Raw genomic sequence first — 19,646 nt, 5'->3', positions numbered from 1 at the left:
ACTTTTTTGCTCAGTTCAATCCCAGGAATCAGAAACGCGAAGGGCCCATTAAGGTGTTTTTCCTTCCATACAAATCGCCCCACCCTACTGACCAGACATTCGAAGACTGACTTCTGTTTTAGAAGTTGATACACTTGTGTACATAATGAATCAGCTTTAAAATTCTTGCGTATGTAATTTCTGCAGTCCGAGAAAGTGATAAACGATACGATATTGAATACTTCGTGATTTCGTATTACTAAGCACCAAAACAAGCATTAACAATGAATCGCAGAAATGACAGGAAACTGAGGACACTCTCTAGAGTTAAAAAAAAACTGCTTAAGGTAAAATTCTAATAAGGTTTCCGTTTTAACTGGCACAGCTGCTTACCAACGCCTTAGCCAGAGTTTTTTTAAACATCTTTTCCCATGCTTTTAGGGTTAAAAAGGACATTAGCAGAACATCCAGCTAGGTTGAAAAGTGCTACTCAAATTTCAATTTCCATTTCAATTAAATTGTGTAAAAGAGAATTTCAAAGAAGTCAAGTACTAATCCACCCACCACCATAGTACTCAAGATTCAGCTGCACGCAGCAACACCCACATCCGCAGAACAAATAAAGTTTCACACCTCCGCACATTGCAGTAGTACATAGTTCACCAACAACTAGTTTGGCCGGATTGACTTCATTAGTTATCCACTCACCAGTATACAGGCGGCAGCAGCTAAAGTAGAAATAGCAAAGTAGCTTCAATTACCTTCTTAATGACCTTTGCTCGAATTCACGAAAGTGTTTGCACTGTGCCACAGCAGAGAATTGTACATAATTAAAGGGCAGCATTTTTTCTTGGTTTTTTTTTCTTAATTTTAATTGTAAAGGAAGGAAATTCAATTTTTTATTTTTTCACATTTTTAATTTTTTTTAAGTGAAACGAAGTGAGAAGAAAGCTTAAAAAACAACCGATCCGTTCTACGTTTGCCAAAAGAAGAAAAAGGTGATAATTTGTTACTGCATCGAAAACAAACAAAATGTTGGACAGCAGAACCTCCACAATAGCAACAACAACACAGCTTTTAATGATTTATAATTTTTTGCTGCGGTGGCTGCTTAAAGGTCGATTAAATTATTTACTTTGCTCTCAGGAATCATTGTTAATTTTAATTCATTGCAATGACAACAACATCAACGGCAGCAACAAAAAAAAAACAACAATGATAACAAAAATCAGAACATTACTGATAATCGCCAGCCAAGTAGGCTCTATATCAGAGAATCGAAACAAGATTCAATACTTGTTCGAGATGGCGTTTGAAGTGGCCTTATCTGCATGAAACGTTCTAAGGAGATAAAAATGGCAATATTAAAAACAATATATACGAAAATATCTTTATAAATAAAAATCAAATGTCGTTCGTTGGTAAAGGCATCAGTTGAGAACGGCTGGATTTGGATAATTCTTTTTATGGAATGTTCGTCTTAGCTAGACAGCGGAATTTTATGCAACCCCTATTTTTGGTCCGATTCATGTCAAATTTTGGGACTGGGCATATTTTTGGCTTCTGATTACATTGCAATCGAAACATATGCAAAATTTATGCATTTCACATATTTTCTTATGCAACAAATATTTCAATAATAGGTACAAAAATGTTTGTGTGTACAATTTTTCTGTTTAAAAGTCTCTTTAGACAAGTCAATAAAATAGAGAAATGTATAACCACAGTCACAACCTTCAAAATACCGAAAATCGGGAGGTATCGTTCTATGGGGGATATATGAACCTAAACCGACAAATTTTAGGTGGAAAGTTTTTTACCCTCCAAGGAAGACTTAATAACAAATTTCAGCCATTTCGGAGGAATATTGAGGGCACAACCTTCAAAATACCAGAAATCCGGAGGTACCGTTCTATGGGGGCTATATGAAGACGTGGACCTATACAGACAAATTTCAGGTGGAAAGTTTTATACCCACAACGAAGACAAAATGCCAAATTTCAGTCATTTCGGTGGGATATTGAAGCCACAACCTTCAAAATACCGAAAATCGGGAGGTATCATTCTATGGGGGCTATATGAAGGCCTGAACCTAAACCGACACATTTTAGGTGGACTGTTTTTTACCCCCAACGAAGTCTTAATACCAAATTTCAGCCATTTCGGAGGGATATTGAGGACGCAACCTTCAAATTACCAGAAATCCGGAGGTACCGTTCTATGGGGGCTATATGAAGACGTGGACCCATACCGACAAATTTCAGGTGGAAAGTTTTATACCCCCAACGAAGACTAAATACCAATTTTCAGTCATTTCGGTGGGATATTGAGGCTACAAATTTCAAAGTACCGAATATCGGTAGGTACCGTTCTATAGGGGCTATATGAAGACGTGGACCTATGCGGACAGATTTCAGTTGTAACGTTGCATACCCCTAACGAAGACTTAATACCAAATTTCAGCCATTTCGGTGGGATATTTAGATCTCAAATCCTTGAATATATTTTTGCATATGCTAATTTTATGAAGATATGTAAAAATATGTCAAAATATGCACGATATGCAAAATATGCAAACATTTCTGGGCCTAATTCGTTTTATTTTGTAATAAAACGAGTTTCTGTGACAGAGCGAAGAAAGGTCGCATTAGATCCATTCCCGCGTGATGAGCTTCGTCGAGCCAATTTTAGTCAACCCAGAGTTAGAGAGCTGACACTGGAATATAATAGATTGGTCGGTGGAACAAGTTGCTAAATCATCTGAAGAGTTGCAATATGGGAGACGGAATTAGCGAATTATGGTCAACGGTTAAGTAAGCCACTCTTGAACCATGGAAAGAAGGATTATATGATCTCATTCACCTTTGGGGGACGTTACGCTGACTGATCCGAAAGGTGCGCAATTTATTTTAATCAACAATTTGGCGAGCTTCCAGGGTGTGACAGGGAGAAAAGAAAAGGAACCACCGTAATCTACAATGGACGATGGCATCTCCATGGTAATGCTGAAACAGCTGGATGAACCGGAAGTTGAGTATCTGTTCTCAACCTGTCGCTAAAACCAGGAAAGGATGCAGCAAAGGAGAGAGTATTTTTGTCAAAGAGCGTAACAACAGAGCAGAGCTATCCCTTATGTCATAATAAAGAGCTGTATGTATGGTGCAATAGAAGACGTAGAAGCAACGACGGGAGGGTGAAAAAGTTTGTTATTGCTTTGGTGGTGAGTATGCGATATGAGGCCAAACACATGTGTTCCGTTCACATTGTTATACCCTCAGCCTTTAGGCTAAAGAGGGTATTTACACTTTGATACGACCAAAAATGTGCCTCATCGAAATAATGGTTTTAGACCCCAAGTATGTTTGTACGATATCCGTTTCAGACAATTTTGAGTAGATCTAGCAATGTCCGTCCGTCTGTCTGTCTGTCTGGCAAGCTGGTGCGCACGATAACTCTCGAACGGATCAATCGATTCGGTTCAAATTTTGGGTATCGGAATATTTTGTCCAGATTCGATTTAAGTTCGAAGATGGGCCACATAGGTCCACTCCCTAGGTACCTCCCCCACAAACGTTCAAAAATTGTCGCAAAACTTGTGCGCACGATAACTCTTGTAGGGAATAACCGATTTGGTCCATACTTTGCACATCGTGTAATTTCTACCAAACTTGGATGAGGTTCCAATATGGACTCAATCGGTCCACTCCTTCGGGTACCTCCCACACAAAATTTCGGAAAAGTTCAGTTTAGGACCTGGTCTCGAATCGCTTTGATTTTTATTTACGCAAGTTGTATTCGCTGCCCTCTATACGACGCTGTAAGTTTCATTAGGGGCAAGTCCATACTTTCTGAGAAAATAGCCTGAAAGTTACAAAAACCCTATGACACCGTGTGTAGTGGTTGGAGCGCAAGATAACTCTCGAACGGATCTGCCGATTCGGTCCAAAATTTGGCTTTCGTAATATTTTGTCCAAACTTAGTTCAAGTTCAAAGATGGATTATATCGGTCCACTCCTTCCGGTACCTCCCCCACAAAAGTTCGAAAATGTTCGGAAAACTTGTGCGTACGATAACTCTTGAAGGGAGTAACCGATAATGTGCAAAGTATGGACCAAACTTTGCACATTATGACATTTCTACCAGACTTAGATGAGGTTCCAATAATGACTCAATCGGTAAACTCCTTCGAGTACCTCCTACACAAAATTTCGGAAAAGTTCAGTTTAGGACCTTGGTTTTTGTTGTAACATCTTGTATTCACTGTCCCCTATACGAAGGTACAAGTTTCCTCAGGGGCAAGTCCATACTTCCTGAAAAAATAGCCTGAAAGTTAAAAACCAAACCCTATGACACCATGTTTATGGGTGGAAGCGCAAGATAATTCTCGAACGGAAATGCCGATTCCGGCCAAAATTTGGCCCTCGTAATATTGTTTCCAAACTTACTTTAAGTTCGTAGATAAGCCATATCGGTCCCCTCCTTCAGGTACCTACCCACAAAAGTTCAAAAATATTCGGAAAAATTGTGCGCACGATAACTCTTGATGGGAGTGACCGATTTGGTCCATACTTTACACATTCTCATAATATCTACCAGATATAGATCAGGTTCCCGTACCTCCCACACAAAATTTTGATAAGTTCACTTTAAGACCTGCTATAGAATCACTTTGATTTTTGTTGAAGCAACTTACATTCGCTGCCACAATTACGATAGTAAAAGTTGTTTCAGGGGCAAGTCCAATTTTGTAGAGAATTTTTACTGCTACAACGTTTTCTTTAGTCCCATTTCCATAGAACTTGTGGTTTTCAATCAAAATCGTGAAATCCTAAAAAACCCCAAAAAATTTGTTTATTTTAACCGCGATTTATTTAAAAACCCCTCCGGCGATTTTTTAGTTTTTTTGATTTTTCTCATCTATGAACATTGCAGTTTCACAATCCACAGAAACTTCCCATGTGTAAGCTCCTCCCATTTAAATTTGGTTAAGGTACACTGTGATCAGTTGAGAACGGCTGAACCGATTTGGATAATTCTTATTTTGGAATGTTCGTCATATGCTAAAAAATTTGACCACGCCACCTTTGCTACAAAAACTACAGAACTGATTTCGGAAAGGGCGGGGTCTTCCCCTATACCCTATTTGTATACCCTATACTACACTGTGGTAAGTGGTATTATGTCTTTGTGTATTTGTATGTAACATACAAAAGGAAAGAAATAGACCCATAGTTCATTTTGGGGATATATGTACATATAATCACTTTCTGAGTCGATTTGTGCATGTCGGTCCGTCCGTCTGTCCATGTATTTTTGTTCGCAACGTACAGGTCGCATTTTTTGTCCGATTCAGCTGAAAATTGGGGACTACAATTTTTTTAGTCATAGGAAGAACGCTATTGCTTTTGGTGAAAATCGGTTCAGATTTGGATATAGCTCCCATATGTGTGACTGAATTCGGTCTACAAATAAGTGTGCCAAATTATATCGAAATCGGTTCAGATTTGGATATAGCTCCCATATATATTTTCGCCCGGTTTCACGTATTTGCTGCACCAAACACTCTATATACGTCCGATTTTGATGAAGTTTGGAATGTTTGACTGAATTCGGTCTAGAAATAAGTGCGCCAAATTATATCGAAATCGCTTCCGATTTGGATATAGCTCCCATATATATTTTCGGCCGATTTCGCGTATTTGTTGCACCAAACACGCTATATAAGTCAGATTTCAATGATATTTGGAATGTGTGACTGAATTCGGTCTGGAAATAAATGTGCCAAATTATATCGAAATCGGTTAAGATCTGGATATCGCTCCGATTTATATTTTACATATTTACAGTGGTGTAGGGTATCATATAGTCGGCCCCGCCCGACTTTGATCCTTTCCTTACTGGTTTAAAAATGCCACTGGTTTAAACATGTATCGGTTTGGAAATTAATTTGCAAGGCAAGTCACTTTCGTCCGAAGAGGAACATCAAGGGAGTGACAGGGCGAAAAGAAGAGTACTACGTCGCATTAGATCTCTTCCGCCGACGAGGAGGAACCACCATAATCTACAATGGATGATGGTATCTCCATGGTATTGCTGAAACAGCTGGATGAACCGGAAGTTGAGTATCTTAAGAATGTTCTCAACCTGTCGCTATAACCAGGAAAGGATGCCAGAAAAGGTAAATCGTACACAAAGAAAAATATATGTTAGAAATATGTTGTGATCCAACCATTGGGACTGGTTGCAAACAAATATATGTTTGGATCTAAACATATTATATTTGGGTCCAAACAAATATATGTTTGGATCCAAACATATTATATTTGCGTCCAAACAAATATATGTTTGCAACATTTTGTAACATATCTCAATTTCATTTGTTTGGGTACCAACACATTTTTTTATGTTAGAACATATTTTTTATGGGTGGAGAGAGGATTTTTGTCAAAGAGCATAACAACAGAGCTATCCCTTCCCGCTTGCAATGAAAATTCCAATTGCTGCGATTTAAGTAGTCCAGAACTAGTTCTATGCGCTACTAGTACACAATTGACCACTAAGTAATGCGAAGGGAACCAATTGACACCTTTTTATCCCCAAGTTAACGACGTGACGTCAGTTGCGACTATTCACTCTTAAATTAAATCCACCATTTTTTACTTTGACGACAATTTGTATAAATAATTCACATTTGCATTTTCTTAACAACTTACATATAAATGCAGCATCCAATAACAGAAGCTAGTGCTGATGGACTGAACATATTCGTACCTATTATTCACATTGTTCTGGTATAAAAAAGGAATACGAAGGAAATATACAATTTGTCATCTTCTTCTCTCTACCCGCTACCAATGAAAATTCCAATTGTCGCAATTAGTCCAGATATAATTCTGGGCCGAACTAGTACCAAATCGTCACAAAGTGATGAGAAGGGAACCAATTGACACCTTTTTATTCCCAAGTAAACGACGAGGCGTCAGTTGCGACTATTTACTCTTACATTAAATTCACCACTTTTTTGAACAACATACTGGTATATGACTGTAAACTTGGAACTAGTACAATACTATCTACAGGTAATGCATAAAAAGTCAATTGGTTACCCCCTATGACATCCTCATGTTAAAGTTTACAGTTGATTGCACTGTGAGGGGTCTAAAGTGGAACTAGTTACTGTAGCCCTAAGAATCGACGAGTTTTAATATTTCAGCTTTGACATATTTTTCACTTTATGTGATTCATGGACTACTTTGTTTGGCGACGAGTTACCGATGCCGAACTAGTTCATCTTGCAAGAGGGTTATGTCATAATAAAGAGCTGTGTGTATGGTGCAATAGAAGACGTAGAAGCAGCGACGGGAGGGTGAAAAAGTTTGTTATTGCTTTGGTGGTGTGTATGCGATATGCGGCCAAACACATGTGTTTCGTTTACGTTTTTTCAGTAACAGTTAACATAGCAATCGAAGAGGAAAAGAAAAAATGGTATGAATTATTTTTGTTATTTTTGCAAGAAAGACCGACAGTATTTTTTCTTCAGTTTCCCCAAGGCAGTCGTTGAGTAAAGACGATGAAGTGAGTGAATAAATCAGCGTTTTGTGTTTTCTGAAAGATATGGTGCTTTTTAGTAAATTAAATGCGCAATACCAGGGTTTAAAAGCCAGCATCTAAAAACATTAGAATTAGCTGTACACTTCAACTGGTACACAATATTGACACACACGGCTAAATAAGCAACCGAAAGCACATTTTTTGTATATTTTGCTTATTTCGTTCTTACGTCTAATATTTTTTTTCCTTAGGCATAATCGACAACCACGCTACATATTTAGCAGTCGGCTGACCATTCGTCGCAGCGAATTAGCAACTGAGGGTGGTTTTGTGATTAGAGTTGCCAACGCAGTAATAAAAAAGGTGTCATTTAATGTCAAAATGTCTCCATCATATGGTAGAACCTAAAGAATACTAATTATTATTGTTTAAAAATAAAAAATATATATATTGAACGGCTTCACCAAAAATTCACATGTCCTTTGAACGAAAAAGTGGAATTAATTATATCGTGATTTTTAATGCATTACACTGGTAACCCTGATCTCAAAAACAATTGTTTGCTGAAAGCTGAAAGTTTGCTAAGCCGTTGAAACTTTGTTGCTTATTCTCTTTTCTGATATGTGTTTATCATGTGTGCTGCAAAATATGAGTATGCGTGTCCGATGCTATTTTATTATAGCGACAAAAGGTCTGTACGATAACCAAAAAATTTGTACAAATTCGTAAAAAGTTTTACTGAATGCTGTTCGATAACAAAATTATTCAGCAAAAATTTTACAATTGCACTTTTTGTTATATTCTAAAGCTTGTGGATTGGATTAAAGGCCTCGTCACATAAGAGAATTTCTGGCTGGCTGAAGTCATCGGCTGGCATATTTTGAAATTTGTTGATACATGTTGCCGTTGTTCATTGTTGCTAAACATTTTTCGAAGAAATTTTAGCAGGCAAAGCTACAAATATTCGTTGCTTTTGCTAATATGGCGTTAGCATTTTAAAGACTTCGCAATACATTTTATAATTGGAAATTTTATAATTGAATCAAAAAGGTGAATGAAAATATAGGACATGCCAGAAATCGGATTTAATATTGGTAATAGCATTAATATATTTCTCATATACATGCATATATTTGAAATATGGATGTACATATTTATTACATTACATAATATTTAATTTCAGATGCCGACTTCCCGTTGATGATTTCAATTTTGAGGATAATGTGTTTTATTTTACAACTAACGAGAAGCGTTTAACGACGTTTCTATATTTTATAATTAATAGTTTTATTTGTTTTTCTTTCTAAAAGTGTTACACTATTTCTTGTTTTGAAATTTTGTATGTATCTACGCGTCTGTTGCTGCTTTTGTGTTTGGTATTTCTATGCATTTCAACAAAAGAAAAACCACCACAATTTATAAATTTGTGTATGTTTCAGTGTGTTTTTTGTGGATTTTGGGTTTGTATTCATATTTCATAGGGTGTCACCGTGGTGCAATGGTATGCACACCCGCCTTGCACGCTAAAGGTCGTGGTTTCGATTCCCAGGCCAGGCAACATCAAATTGTCAACGGTGGCAAAATACCCCTCAGTGATGTTGGCGACATTTCCTGAGTAATTCAGGCATATAAAACTTCTCTACAAGTGGTGTCCTTAGAACACGCCGTTCGGACTCGGCAATAAACAGTAGGTCCCATATCATTGAGCTAATATGAATCGGGGTGAACTCATTGATATGAGAGAAGTCTCCCCTGTCCCGTCTGGAATGTTTGTGGAACAATTATTATTATTATTCATATTTTATCTTAACAAATATTTGTTTGCACCCAAAGCCGTGGAGTAGGACAGTGTTGGTGAGGCTCGACTTTTCTGTTTGAGAACATCTAGCGGAATGCCCTCCGGCAGAGATTGAAACGTAGGATAATAAATTGCATGTGTCGACGCCAGTTAGTCGAACGTGAAATTCAGGAAAAAGAAGTCGAAACCCTATAGAATGAAACAGAGAATTTCCCAAGTTGTTGTGATATCTCTGGAACTGCTTAACCTTAACATTTACCTTCGGTGTATTGTTACTTATGTCTTCCCTAATGTCACTTGTGAAAGGATGCTCGATCTTTCCACCTTTTTTGTGAGGAATATGCAAATATCCGCCAATAAGTCTACGACCATTTTGTTTACCACATGGACTACGGAGATAAGTACAGAGTTGAACATCATGGTGAATGACAATAGAACTCCGACTACTTACTACCACATGTTTCTAGAGTTAACATGCCACAGATATCTCTGACAAGCTGAGACAGGCAGACAAAGAAACTTTTTTGAACACATATAACGCGAAAGGTTGGTCTGTGTTAAACTATGCTGCGCCAGAGTGGTCCGCGAGTTTAAGTGGAATACAGAGTAAATAGATTCAATCCTATAGCCGTGCTGAGAATCTCATGTCAGCAGTGGACCATGAGGAGGAATATTTTACAGTACGGCAATATAATGACATGCTCTCATTGCAGTACTTGCTCGGGTTATTACAGTGAGTTTCATTCTGATCACCGTGTGGTGGATAGGGCTCCCCCACCAAGGACATGTTAGGAGGGATCTTTATGATCTAGAGAGAGATCCAACGATATAAGCGAAACCCTAGATCAGCAAGCTCATCAAACAGATTTTGGATAGCATTTACACAGATGCAGTCGCAGATGCCTTAAACAGCTATCGTGTGAATGAGGACCTAAGAGTGCATTCCCCATCTATTGCCACAGAAGAAAATCACTTACACAACAAACCAGAGTAGTTTTGGCTCAACTACGTTTGGGATGCTGCTGCCGTCTAAATTCCTATAGGGCAATGATTGATGGCACCGTGCAAAACATCTATCCAGCATTCAGTACAGGTCGGCACAATACACTGCACCTTTTCAACTGGCATGCCAAACCTACTCCAGTAGTTTTGTGGCTAGACTTGGAGATTGAGTCGGAGCTGGATTCAACAGGAAAACGAATATAAAATCACATCATATGATGAACAAGTGTCGTTTAGGGGCACTTATTGGATCGAAATAAAAATAAAATTTTTACCATAGGTAGCCGTTGGGACACTAATCCCAACGATATACGGTTCTCCGGGGAAGTCAAAATTTTCCGAAATATGGGTTTTGACATTTCGGAAATGTCTTACTTTAACATCATTACATTGTTTATGGTCACGTCTCGAATCGAGCTGAAATTTTTACAGTACACATTCCTTGGGACCCTGATCAAAACGATGTATTGTATCCCGGGGGGAGTCCATACTTACCGAGATATGGACCTGATTACTAAAATCTAAGCAATATGTGAATCGCTTTAAAGCTCACGAAGAGTACTTTCTAATGCTAAAATAAAAACTTTCTTTAAAATTTTAAATTTTCTCAAGTGCCCGGACTTCGCCCGAAATTAAAGTATTTCTCCTATGGACAGGTGCAAAAGTCAATTGACACTTTCTTTGTCTATGCATACATGTAAGCACAACAACATTAACTGGCATAAGGTGAGCAATATACTCCGGTACAGTTGGTCGGTACATAACAGAAAATCTTTATGTGTACAACAGATTGCCCCTAAAACTATGCACCACACATTCATTGCTTGTATATTATGGTCTTAAAATTTAAAGTCAATTGCCGTTAACATTTTATAGTCCTCTTCAAAATGGCGTTACAAATTAATGATAATTTAATTAAGCCAATAAAAGTCATATTCAAATAAAGCATATTCACAGTTCGTTGAAATAATATGAAGGAAACATTACCACCCACTCTCCTCATCGTCTATTCATGTTTGAATGCTAATTACGAAACTCAGTTGAAATATTAAATAAATGTTTACCAACCAGCAACAACAATAACAAACTTTTCTAGTTCTTTTTCTAAGTTTTTGTTTTTGCTCAGTCAACTTTTTTTCAACACAACATTTACATAAGTGAGTAAAAGAGAGACAGAGGGAGAAGCCAATAAATCGTGAACTGAATTCAGGATGAGGAGGTGTTGGTGGGTGGTCGGATGGAAGTTTGGCTGACTGTCAAGCTACATATTTAGTAAGTGGGGGTTGTTATGGGAATGTTGAGTGTTTGGTGGCTGTGTGTGCTTCAACTGAACTTGTAAAAATTACCATTCGGTGGCTAAATGAACCGGTAAATTATTCAAATAACATATATTTCATTCATACAAATATACATACAAGTGTTTAACTTATATTTTTTATATACATACATAAATACATGATAAGCATATTTTTGTATAAATAATCGAAAGAAAAAAATTGGAGAGTGACTTAAGGGAACATCCAACAAACACAAACTCGTAAACAACTATTCTTTCTAAGCTATTTATTTTGCGGCACGAGCTATGCTGCTAGTGGATGGATATTGCTAATGACTTTCATTTTATTTGTGGGAATAGTTTGTAAACATTAACCCATTAAGCAACCGAAATAGATTAACTTTTTTGTAAATTACTTATATTTGTAGTTGTCATATGGATAAAAATTAATTGGCCTGTTGCCGTACTTTATAAAGTGGTAAAAGTAGTAAAAGTCGTAAACGATTTTCATATACATTTTGTGTACGGGAACGCAAAATGTGTAAAAGTGGTAAAAATTGTAAAAACTTTTTAGTTCTGGAAAAGAGCTAAACATTTAATTGTTGATAATAAATTTTCTTGTTTGAGTTTTAGGTCTCTGATTTTTTGGGAAGTAGAAGCGGACAAAAGTCCAGACAGATTTTTGGAGTTCATTGACTGTCATTTTGGAAGTTATGTCCTTACACCGATCAATTGACAGTCTCGTGGACTCATGTATATCCATATACCTGAATCTGATGCTGTCATCATAATAACGGGTGATCCAACAAAAGGTACTTTTTTCAGACAGCCTTTTTGGCAGATCACGCGTAAGTCGTGTCACGTGTTGTTTGGGTACCGACCAGTGATGCCAGATTTTCCGATTTATCGGCATTTTGCCGATTTTTAGTCCAAAAAAATAGAAATGCCGATTTGCCGATTTTTACCAATAAAATGCCGATTTTTAGTTAAGGCAACTTGTTCACATAAAATTTCCATTTTGTATGAAAATTGTGGTTGTTAGAACTAATTTGGTACAATAACAAAGACAACTATATCGTCAAGAGTAGTTTGATTAATAATAATAACATTTTTTTTAACATTTTATAAAAACAGTTTGAATTTTCTTGATTACCATAACGTGCACTTCAGTATATAAGTAAAGGAAATTGTTCAAAAAACGAAATTGTCGAAAATTGGGTTAGTGGAAATAATTAAAAACTGCACAAACTTTAACATTGAACTTTGTGGTCAGATTTTGAAGCGGTTTAATTTTGAAAATAAATTTAAGTGCCTAGCTTTAATAAAACAAAGTTTTATAATAAATGGCACACAAGATTCATTTTTCGACATTATAAAAGAATACGAATGCTTTATAAACATAAACGAAAAGCAAGAATCACGCGAACTTTCACGTTTAAATTTCAAAAATTTGTTTAAAGATAAAAACGTAGAGTTGCTAGAATTTTGGAAAACAATGTGTGAATTAATATCTGCAAATTCTGAATCATTATTTCCTATTTTGTCCAAATTTATTAAACATGTTTTAGTCTTGCCACATTCTTCAGCAAATGTGGATAGAGTTTCTAGCCAAGTAAATTTAAATAAAAACAAGTAAAAAAGTATCAGTCGGCTTTGCCGACAGAGATATACCCTCAGCCTGTGTATATTGAAACAAATTTTTCCCAATTTTTGGGCGTTTGAACCGACGGAAATGTTGATTAGGATTAAATATCAAAAGTTTTGCGGAGGAGATACTAAAAGGAATGGATCGACATTGACCGTTATGGAAGTGGATCTCCAGCCACAACATATGGTGCCATAGGGGGTTTTTACACTCTTCGGGCTGTTTGCTCAAGAAGTATGGACTTGCCACTAAAAAACTTTTGCCATCGTAATTGAGGCAGCGAATGCAAGTTGCTTGAAAAAAATCAAAGTGATTGGATATCAGGTCTTAAAGTGAACTTATCCAAAATTTTGTGTGGGAGGTAACGGATGGAGTGGACAAATATAGCCCATATTTCAACCTGATCTATATCTGGTAGATATATTAGGATGTGTAAAGTATAGACCAATTCGGCCACTCCCTTCAAGAGTTACCGTACGAACAATTTTTCCGAACATGTTTGAAATTTTGTGGGGGAGGTACCTGAAGGAGTGGACCGATATGAGTTATGTTTAAACTTAAACTATGTTTGGACAAAATATTACTAAGGATATATTTTGGACCGAATCGGCAGATCCGTTTGAGAGTTATCTTTCGCTCCAACCACCTCACACGGTGTCATAGGGGATTTTTGCAAGCTTCATGCTATTTTCTCAGGAAGTATGGACTTGCCCCTGATGAAACTTGTACCGTCGTATGGAGGACAGTGAATACAAGTTGCTAAAACAAAAATCGAAGCGATTCGAGAGATGGACCTAAACTGAACTTTTCCGAAATTTTGTGTGGGAGGTACCCGAAGGAGTGGACCTATTGAGACCATATTGGAACCTCATATTACACTGGTAGAAAGTTTACGCTATACAAAGAATGGACCAAATCGGTCACTACCTTCAAGAGTTATCGTGCGCACAAACTTTCCGAACATTTTCGAACTTTTGTGGGGGAGGTACCGGAAGGAGTGGACCGATGTAGCTCATCTTCGAACTTAAACTAAGTTTGGGCAAAATATTGCGAAAGCCAAAATTTTAACCGAATCGGTTCATCCGTTCGAGAGTTATCGTGCGCTCCAGCCAGCAGGACAGACAGACAGACGGACGGACATGGCTAGATCGACTCAAAATTGTCTAAAACACATTTCGTCCAAACATACTTGGGGTCTAAAACCATTATTTCGATGAGGCACATTTTCATCGTATCAAAGTGTATATACCCTCCTTAGCCTAAAGGCTGAGGGTATAACAAGTAAAAAAGTATCAGTCGGCTTTGCCGACAGAGATATACCCTCAGCCTGTATATATTGAAACAATTTTTTTTCCCAAAAAACGTATGTATTTAGGGGTTTTTAAAATTTTTGGGAATTTGAACCAACAAAAATGTTCATTAGGATTAGAGATCAAAAGTTTTGCGGCGGAGATACTAAAAGGAATGGATCTACATTGATCATTATGGAAGTGGATCTCCAGCCACTACATATGGTGCCATAGGGGATTTTTACACCCTTCGGGATGTTTGCGCAAGAAGTATGGACTTGCCCCTGAAAAAACGTTTACCATCGTAATTGAGGCAGCGAATGCAAGTTGCTTCAACAAAAATCAAAGTGATTCGATAGCAGTTCTTAAAGTGGACTTATCCTAAATTTTGTGTGGGAGGTTCCGGATGGAGTGGACAAATATAGTCCTTTCAAGAGTTATCGCGCGTACAATTTTTCCGGAAGGAGTGGACCGATTGAGTACGTATTGGAACCTCATCTAAGTCTGGTAGACATTTCACGATGTGCAAAGTATAGACCAAAAAGGTTACTCCCTTCAAGAGTTATCGTACGCACAAATTTTCCGAACATTTTCGAACTTTTGTGGGAGAGGTACCTGAAGGAGTGGACCGATATTGCCCATCTTCGAACTTAAACTAAGTTTGGACAAAATATTACGAAAGCCAAACCTTAGAAAAATCGGCTCATCCGTTCGAGTGTTATCGTGCGCACCAGTCAGCCAGACAAACAGACGGGCGGACATTACTAAATCGACTCCTAATTGTCTGAAACACATTTCGTCCAAACATACTTGGGGTCTAAAACCATTATTTCGATGAGGCACATTTTGCCCGTATGAAAGTTAGCATAAATGCTGAGGGTATAAAAACAATCACCTTATCAATAACCTCTTAAGACAATATTTGTATAAGTTTTGTTTAGCTTGACTGAATTGAAAATATATTGATTTCATATATACATACACGTACTTATAAATATATACTACATATGCATATGGTAAAACCATTTATATTCATACATATTTTGAATTATTGCCTTGGTTTATGAATTGTTAATTGTTTTGTTGCACTTAAAATGTTAATTTTTAACATATGCTTATTAAATATAGCAATAATTTGAACTAAAATAAACGTTATTTAATTTGCCGATTTTTTGCCGATTTTGAAAAATTTTTGCCGATTTTGCCGATTTTGGCACCCGAAAAGTGCCGATTTTCGACCAAACTTATCTGGCATCCCTGGTACCGACATATTTTTTATGGGTGGAGAGAGGAATTTTGTCAAAGAGAGTAACAACAGGGCTCTCGCGGCTGCGGAATGCTGCTTTATAATAAAGAGCTGTATGTATGTATGGTAATACTCGCAGAAGCTTTGCTGATGTGTATGAGGTAAAACACGTGTGTTTCGTGCTTTGTTGTTGTTAACCAACGTAGCAAGCGAAGAGGAAAAGAAAAAAGTGGTATTAACTGTGTTGTTCTTTTTTTCAGTTTTCTAAATACAATCGTTGACTAAAGACGATAAAGTGAGTGATTTGTGTTTTCCTAAAGAAATTGTACTTTTCAGTAAATTAAATGCCCAATACATTTTATAATTGAATAAAAAAGGTGAAAGGAAATATTTTATTGGACAAGGAAGAATTCGCATTTAATATTGGTAATTACATCAATACATTTTCATATACATACATACATACATATGTATATTTGAAATAAGGATGCACCTATTTATTACATTATAGAATCATTTGATTCCAGATGCCGATTTCCCGCTGATGATTTCAACTTTGAGGAAAATGTGTTTTATTTCACAACTAACGAGAAGCGTTCAAAGATGTTTCTATATATATTTTTCTTTTTAAAAGTGCGACTTTTTATAAATTATTTTATTCAAATTTTCTTTTATTAAAGTCTGTAGTGCAATTCTCTAACTCATTTTTTGAGTTACCGACAAAAATCGGTAAAATTAAAACGCAAAATTATGAATGAAAAGTTCAAATATAAGTTGACAACTCTCTTGCTATCGGTAGAACTTTACGACTACTTTTTGTTCGTCGCTAACTTACCGAACAAACATCGGTAATTACCGAAATTATAAGCATTTTAATTTTACCGACAATTGTCGGTAACTCAAAAATGAGTTGGAGAATCGCACTACTGTAATGTATTTCTTTGGAATTTTTTTTATGTACCTATGTGTCTGTTGTTGCTTTTGCTTTTTTTCTATGCCTTTCAATAAACCACCACCATTTATAAATTTGTGTATACATATGTTTGAGATTAGCCAGTGAGCGCTTACTGAGAGCAAGTGAGCATACATTTCAATGTATTTCACATTGAAATTAACGCTCCCTTGCTCTCACAAAGCGCCCACTGGTGCATCTTCTTCTTTATTTGCGTATCCGAAATTCGGATGTAAAGCGATCATACAATATTATTGTTTACATATTCAAAAATATATTTCAAAATATAGATATTATCTAAGTGTATGTAAGCTCTCGGTTTTTAGCGGCATATAGTAAGTTGGTTTCATCTCTGTATCCCGTCCAATCTAAAATATTTTTTAGCCAGTATGTCTCCCTCCTGCCTCTGTTTCGGTTTCCTTCTATTTTGCTTTTTATAATGTTTTGTATAAATTTGTATTTTTCATTTCTCATTAGATGACCTAAGTATGAGATTTTTCGCGATTTAACAGTATGCAGGAGTTGTCTGTCATGGTTCATTCTTCGAAGAACTTCCTGGTTTGTTATATGTGCAGTATATGGTATTCTTAAAATTCGTCGATATATCCATATTTCGAAAGCTTCGAGTTTCTTCTCATCTGCACTTTTAATAGTCCAGGTTTCGACTGCATATAGTAGCACTGACCAAATGTAACATTTCACAAATCTTATCTTTGTTGCTAAGCTTATGTCATGATTTGTTAGCACGGTTTTATATTTGAAAAAGGTATCTCTAGCCATCTCCACTCGACGATTGATTTCATTTGAATTATTCCAGTTGTAGTTTATTAGGACACCAAGGTATTTAAATGTTTTTACACGCTCAATTGTCTCGTTCTTTATTTTTAGTGTTGTATCAAAAATGTTATTATCTTTTCTACTGATCACCATGTATTTTGTCTTTTTTATATTTATATTGAGACCATATATTTCGCTTATTTGTGTCAGTTTGTTTAGTAGATGTTGTAGATCAGACATACTGTCAGCAACTATGGTGGTATCATCGGCGTATCGTATATTGTTTACCATCTTGCCGTGTATTTTTATACCCATGCGTTCTTTTTCAACTGATTCACAAAATATTCGCTGAGAGTATACATTGAAGAGGAGGGGTGATAATATGCAGCCTTGTCGAACACCTTTGGATATGGGGACTTCGTCTGTAACTTCACCATTTATTTCAAGTCTTGCGGTTTGGTTCCAATATAGATTTCTTATACACCTAATTTCCTTTTCTTCTATCCCAATATCTCTTAGTATGTTTATCAGTTTATCATGTTTGACAGTGTCGAAAGCCTTTTCATAGTCTATGAAACATATGAACACATCCTTATGAACATCTCTACATTTTTGTACAAGTATTTGAAGAGATAGTAGAGCTTCTCGGGTACCCATACCTTCTTTGAAGCCGAATTGGGATTCCCCCATAGCAGTTTCACATTTGCTGTATATTCTCGTATGGATTATTCGGAGGAAGATTTTTAATATATGGCACATGAGACTAATAAGCCTGTATTCACAACACCTTTTTGCATTCGATTTTTTGGGTATCGGAATAAAGGTAGATTTTAACCAATCGTTAGGGTATTGACCAGTATCATATACACAGTTAAATAGGCGGACAATCAATAATACGTTGTCTCCATCTATAAGTTTTAAAATTTCAGATGGAATTTCGTCAGGTCCAGTTGATCTCTTATCTTTTAATGATAAGATCGCACGTTCCACTTCCGATTTCGTGATAGGGGTTCCAGATATATCAGCACTTACATTATGTTGGTATATTGAACGTCGGTCGTCGGTAAATAGTTGTTCAATATAGTTTTTCCATATATTCTTTATATGTTCTGTCTCAAAAATTGGTATATTGTTGTCATCCATGAGCAGTGTTGATGTTGTTCTTCTATATATCCCAGCGGTTTCTTTTAGCTTTTTGTGTAAGTTAAAATCGTCATGGATATGTTGTAAATGCTCGATCTCTTGGCATTTTTGGTTTAGCAGAGAATTTTTGGCAGCCCTGATCGCTGTTCGAATTTCTTTATTTATCTCCCAGTAGCGTTCATAATCAACATTTTTGTATTTTCTTCTTTCCTCTCGAAGTTCCATTATCTCGTTGTTCATCCACTCCTCTTGGGTTCTTCTTGTTTGGTTTCCAATGTAGTTTTTTGTTACTTTGCATATTGCATCTTTCACGTTGTTCCATATATTGTCTGCATCGTTTGTATCAATATCTCCAAGTTTGTTGTTTATTTGTTCTTTTATTTCGTTTCTGATTGTTGTATTCTTGAGTATTTCCGTATTTATTTTATGTGATTTCCTTTTACGTTTTTGGATTCGGGCCAGTTTAATTCCAAGATTGCACATTAAAAGATTATGATCGGACGGCACATCAGCTCCTGGGTATGTTGAACATTTGGTCACACAAGTCTTAAATCTGCTGTTGATCATAATAAAGTCTATTTGATTTCGTACGACATTTCTTCCATTATCCAATGGTGACTTCCATGTGTATAGGCGTCTGGGATGTAGTCGGAATACTGTATTGGTTAAGGTCATCTTAAATTCTTGGCAAAATTGAATTAATCTGTCTCCTCTCTCATTTCTTTCACCAAGCCCATATCTTCCTGTTACACCATTTACTTCTTCATTACCCACTTTGGCGTTGAAATCGCCTTGAATTATTGTTATTTCATGTGATTTCGTCATTTTAAGCAGTTCACATATTTCTTCATAAAACAGTTCAATTTCGTCATTGTTTCCATCACATGTTGATGTCCATTAAGATAAATTCGTATTTAATTAGCGAATACACAAACCTTTGTAGCGGAGACACAAACCGCTCTGTTAACGCTTTTGGCTAACAGCGCGT

General features: G+C 36.6%; 1 protein-coding gene across 2 annotated transcripts in view; it reads right to left on the bottom strand.

Moving 5' to 3' along the window:
• The window catches only part of Snx27 (sorting nexin 27), a 97,283-nt gene that overhangs the window by 28,154 nt on the left and 49,483 nt on the right, over positions 1 to 19,646 (bottom strand). Inside the window, exon 1 of one of the 2 annotated variants that reach the window (XM_073974533.1) lies at positions 741 to 906. The exons of the other annotated variant lie outside the window; for it this stretch is intronic. Coding sequence (XP_073830634.1) covers positions 741 to 823 — 83 coding nt within the window. The 5' untranslated portion in view covers positions 824 to 906. Of the gene's footprint in view, positions 1 to 740; positions 907 to 19,646 lie in introns of those variants that run through there. 2 annotated transcript variants of the gene reach the window in all.

The sequence above is a fragment of the Musca autumnalis genome, unplaced genomic scaffold (genome assembly GCF_047663935.1).
Source record: "Musca autumnalis isolate F117 unplaced genomic scaffold, ASM4766393v1 scaffold_3, whole genome shotgun sequence".
NCBI lineage: Eukaryota > Metazoa > Arthropoda > Insecta > Diptera > Muscidae > Musca > Musca autumnalis.
This window is presented reverse-complemented; position numbering and strand designations above follow the sequence as displayed.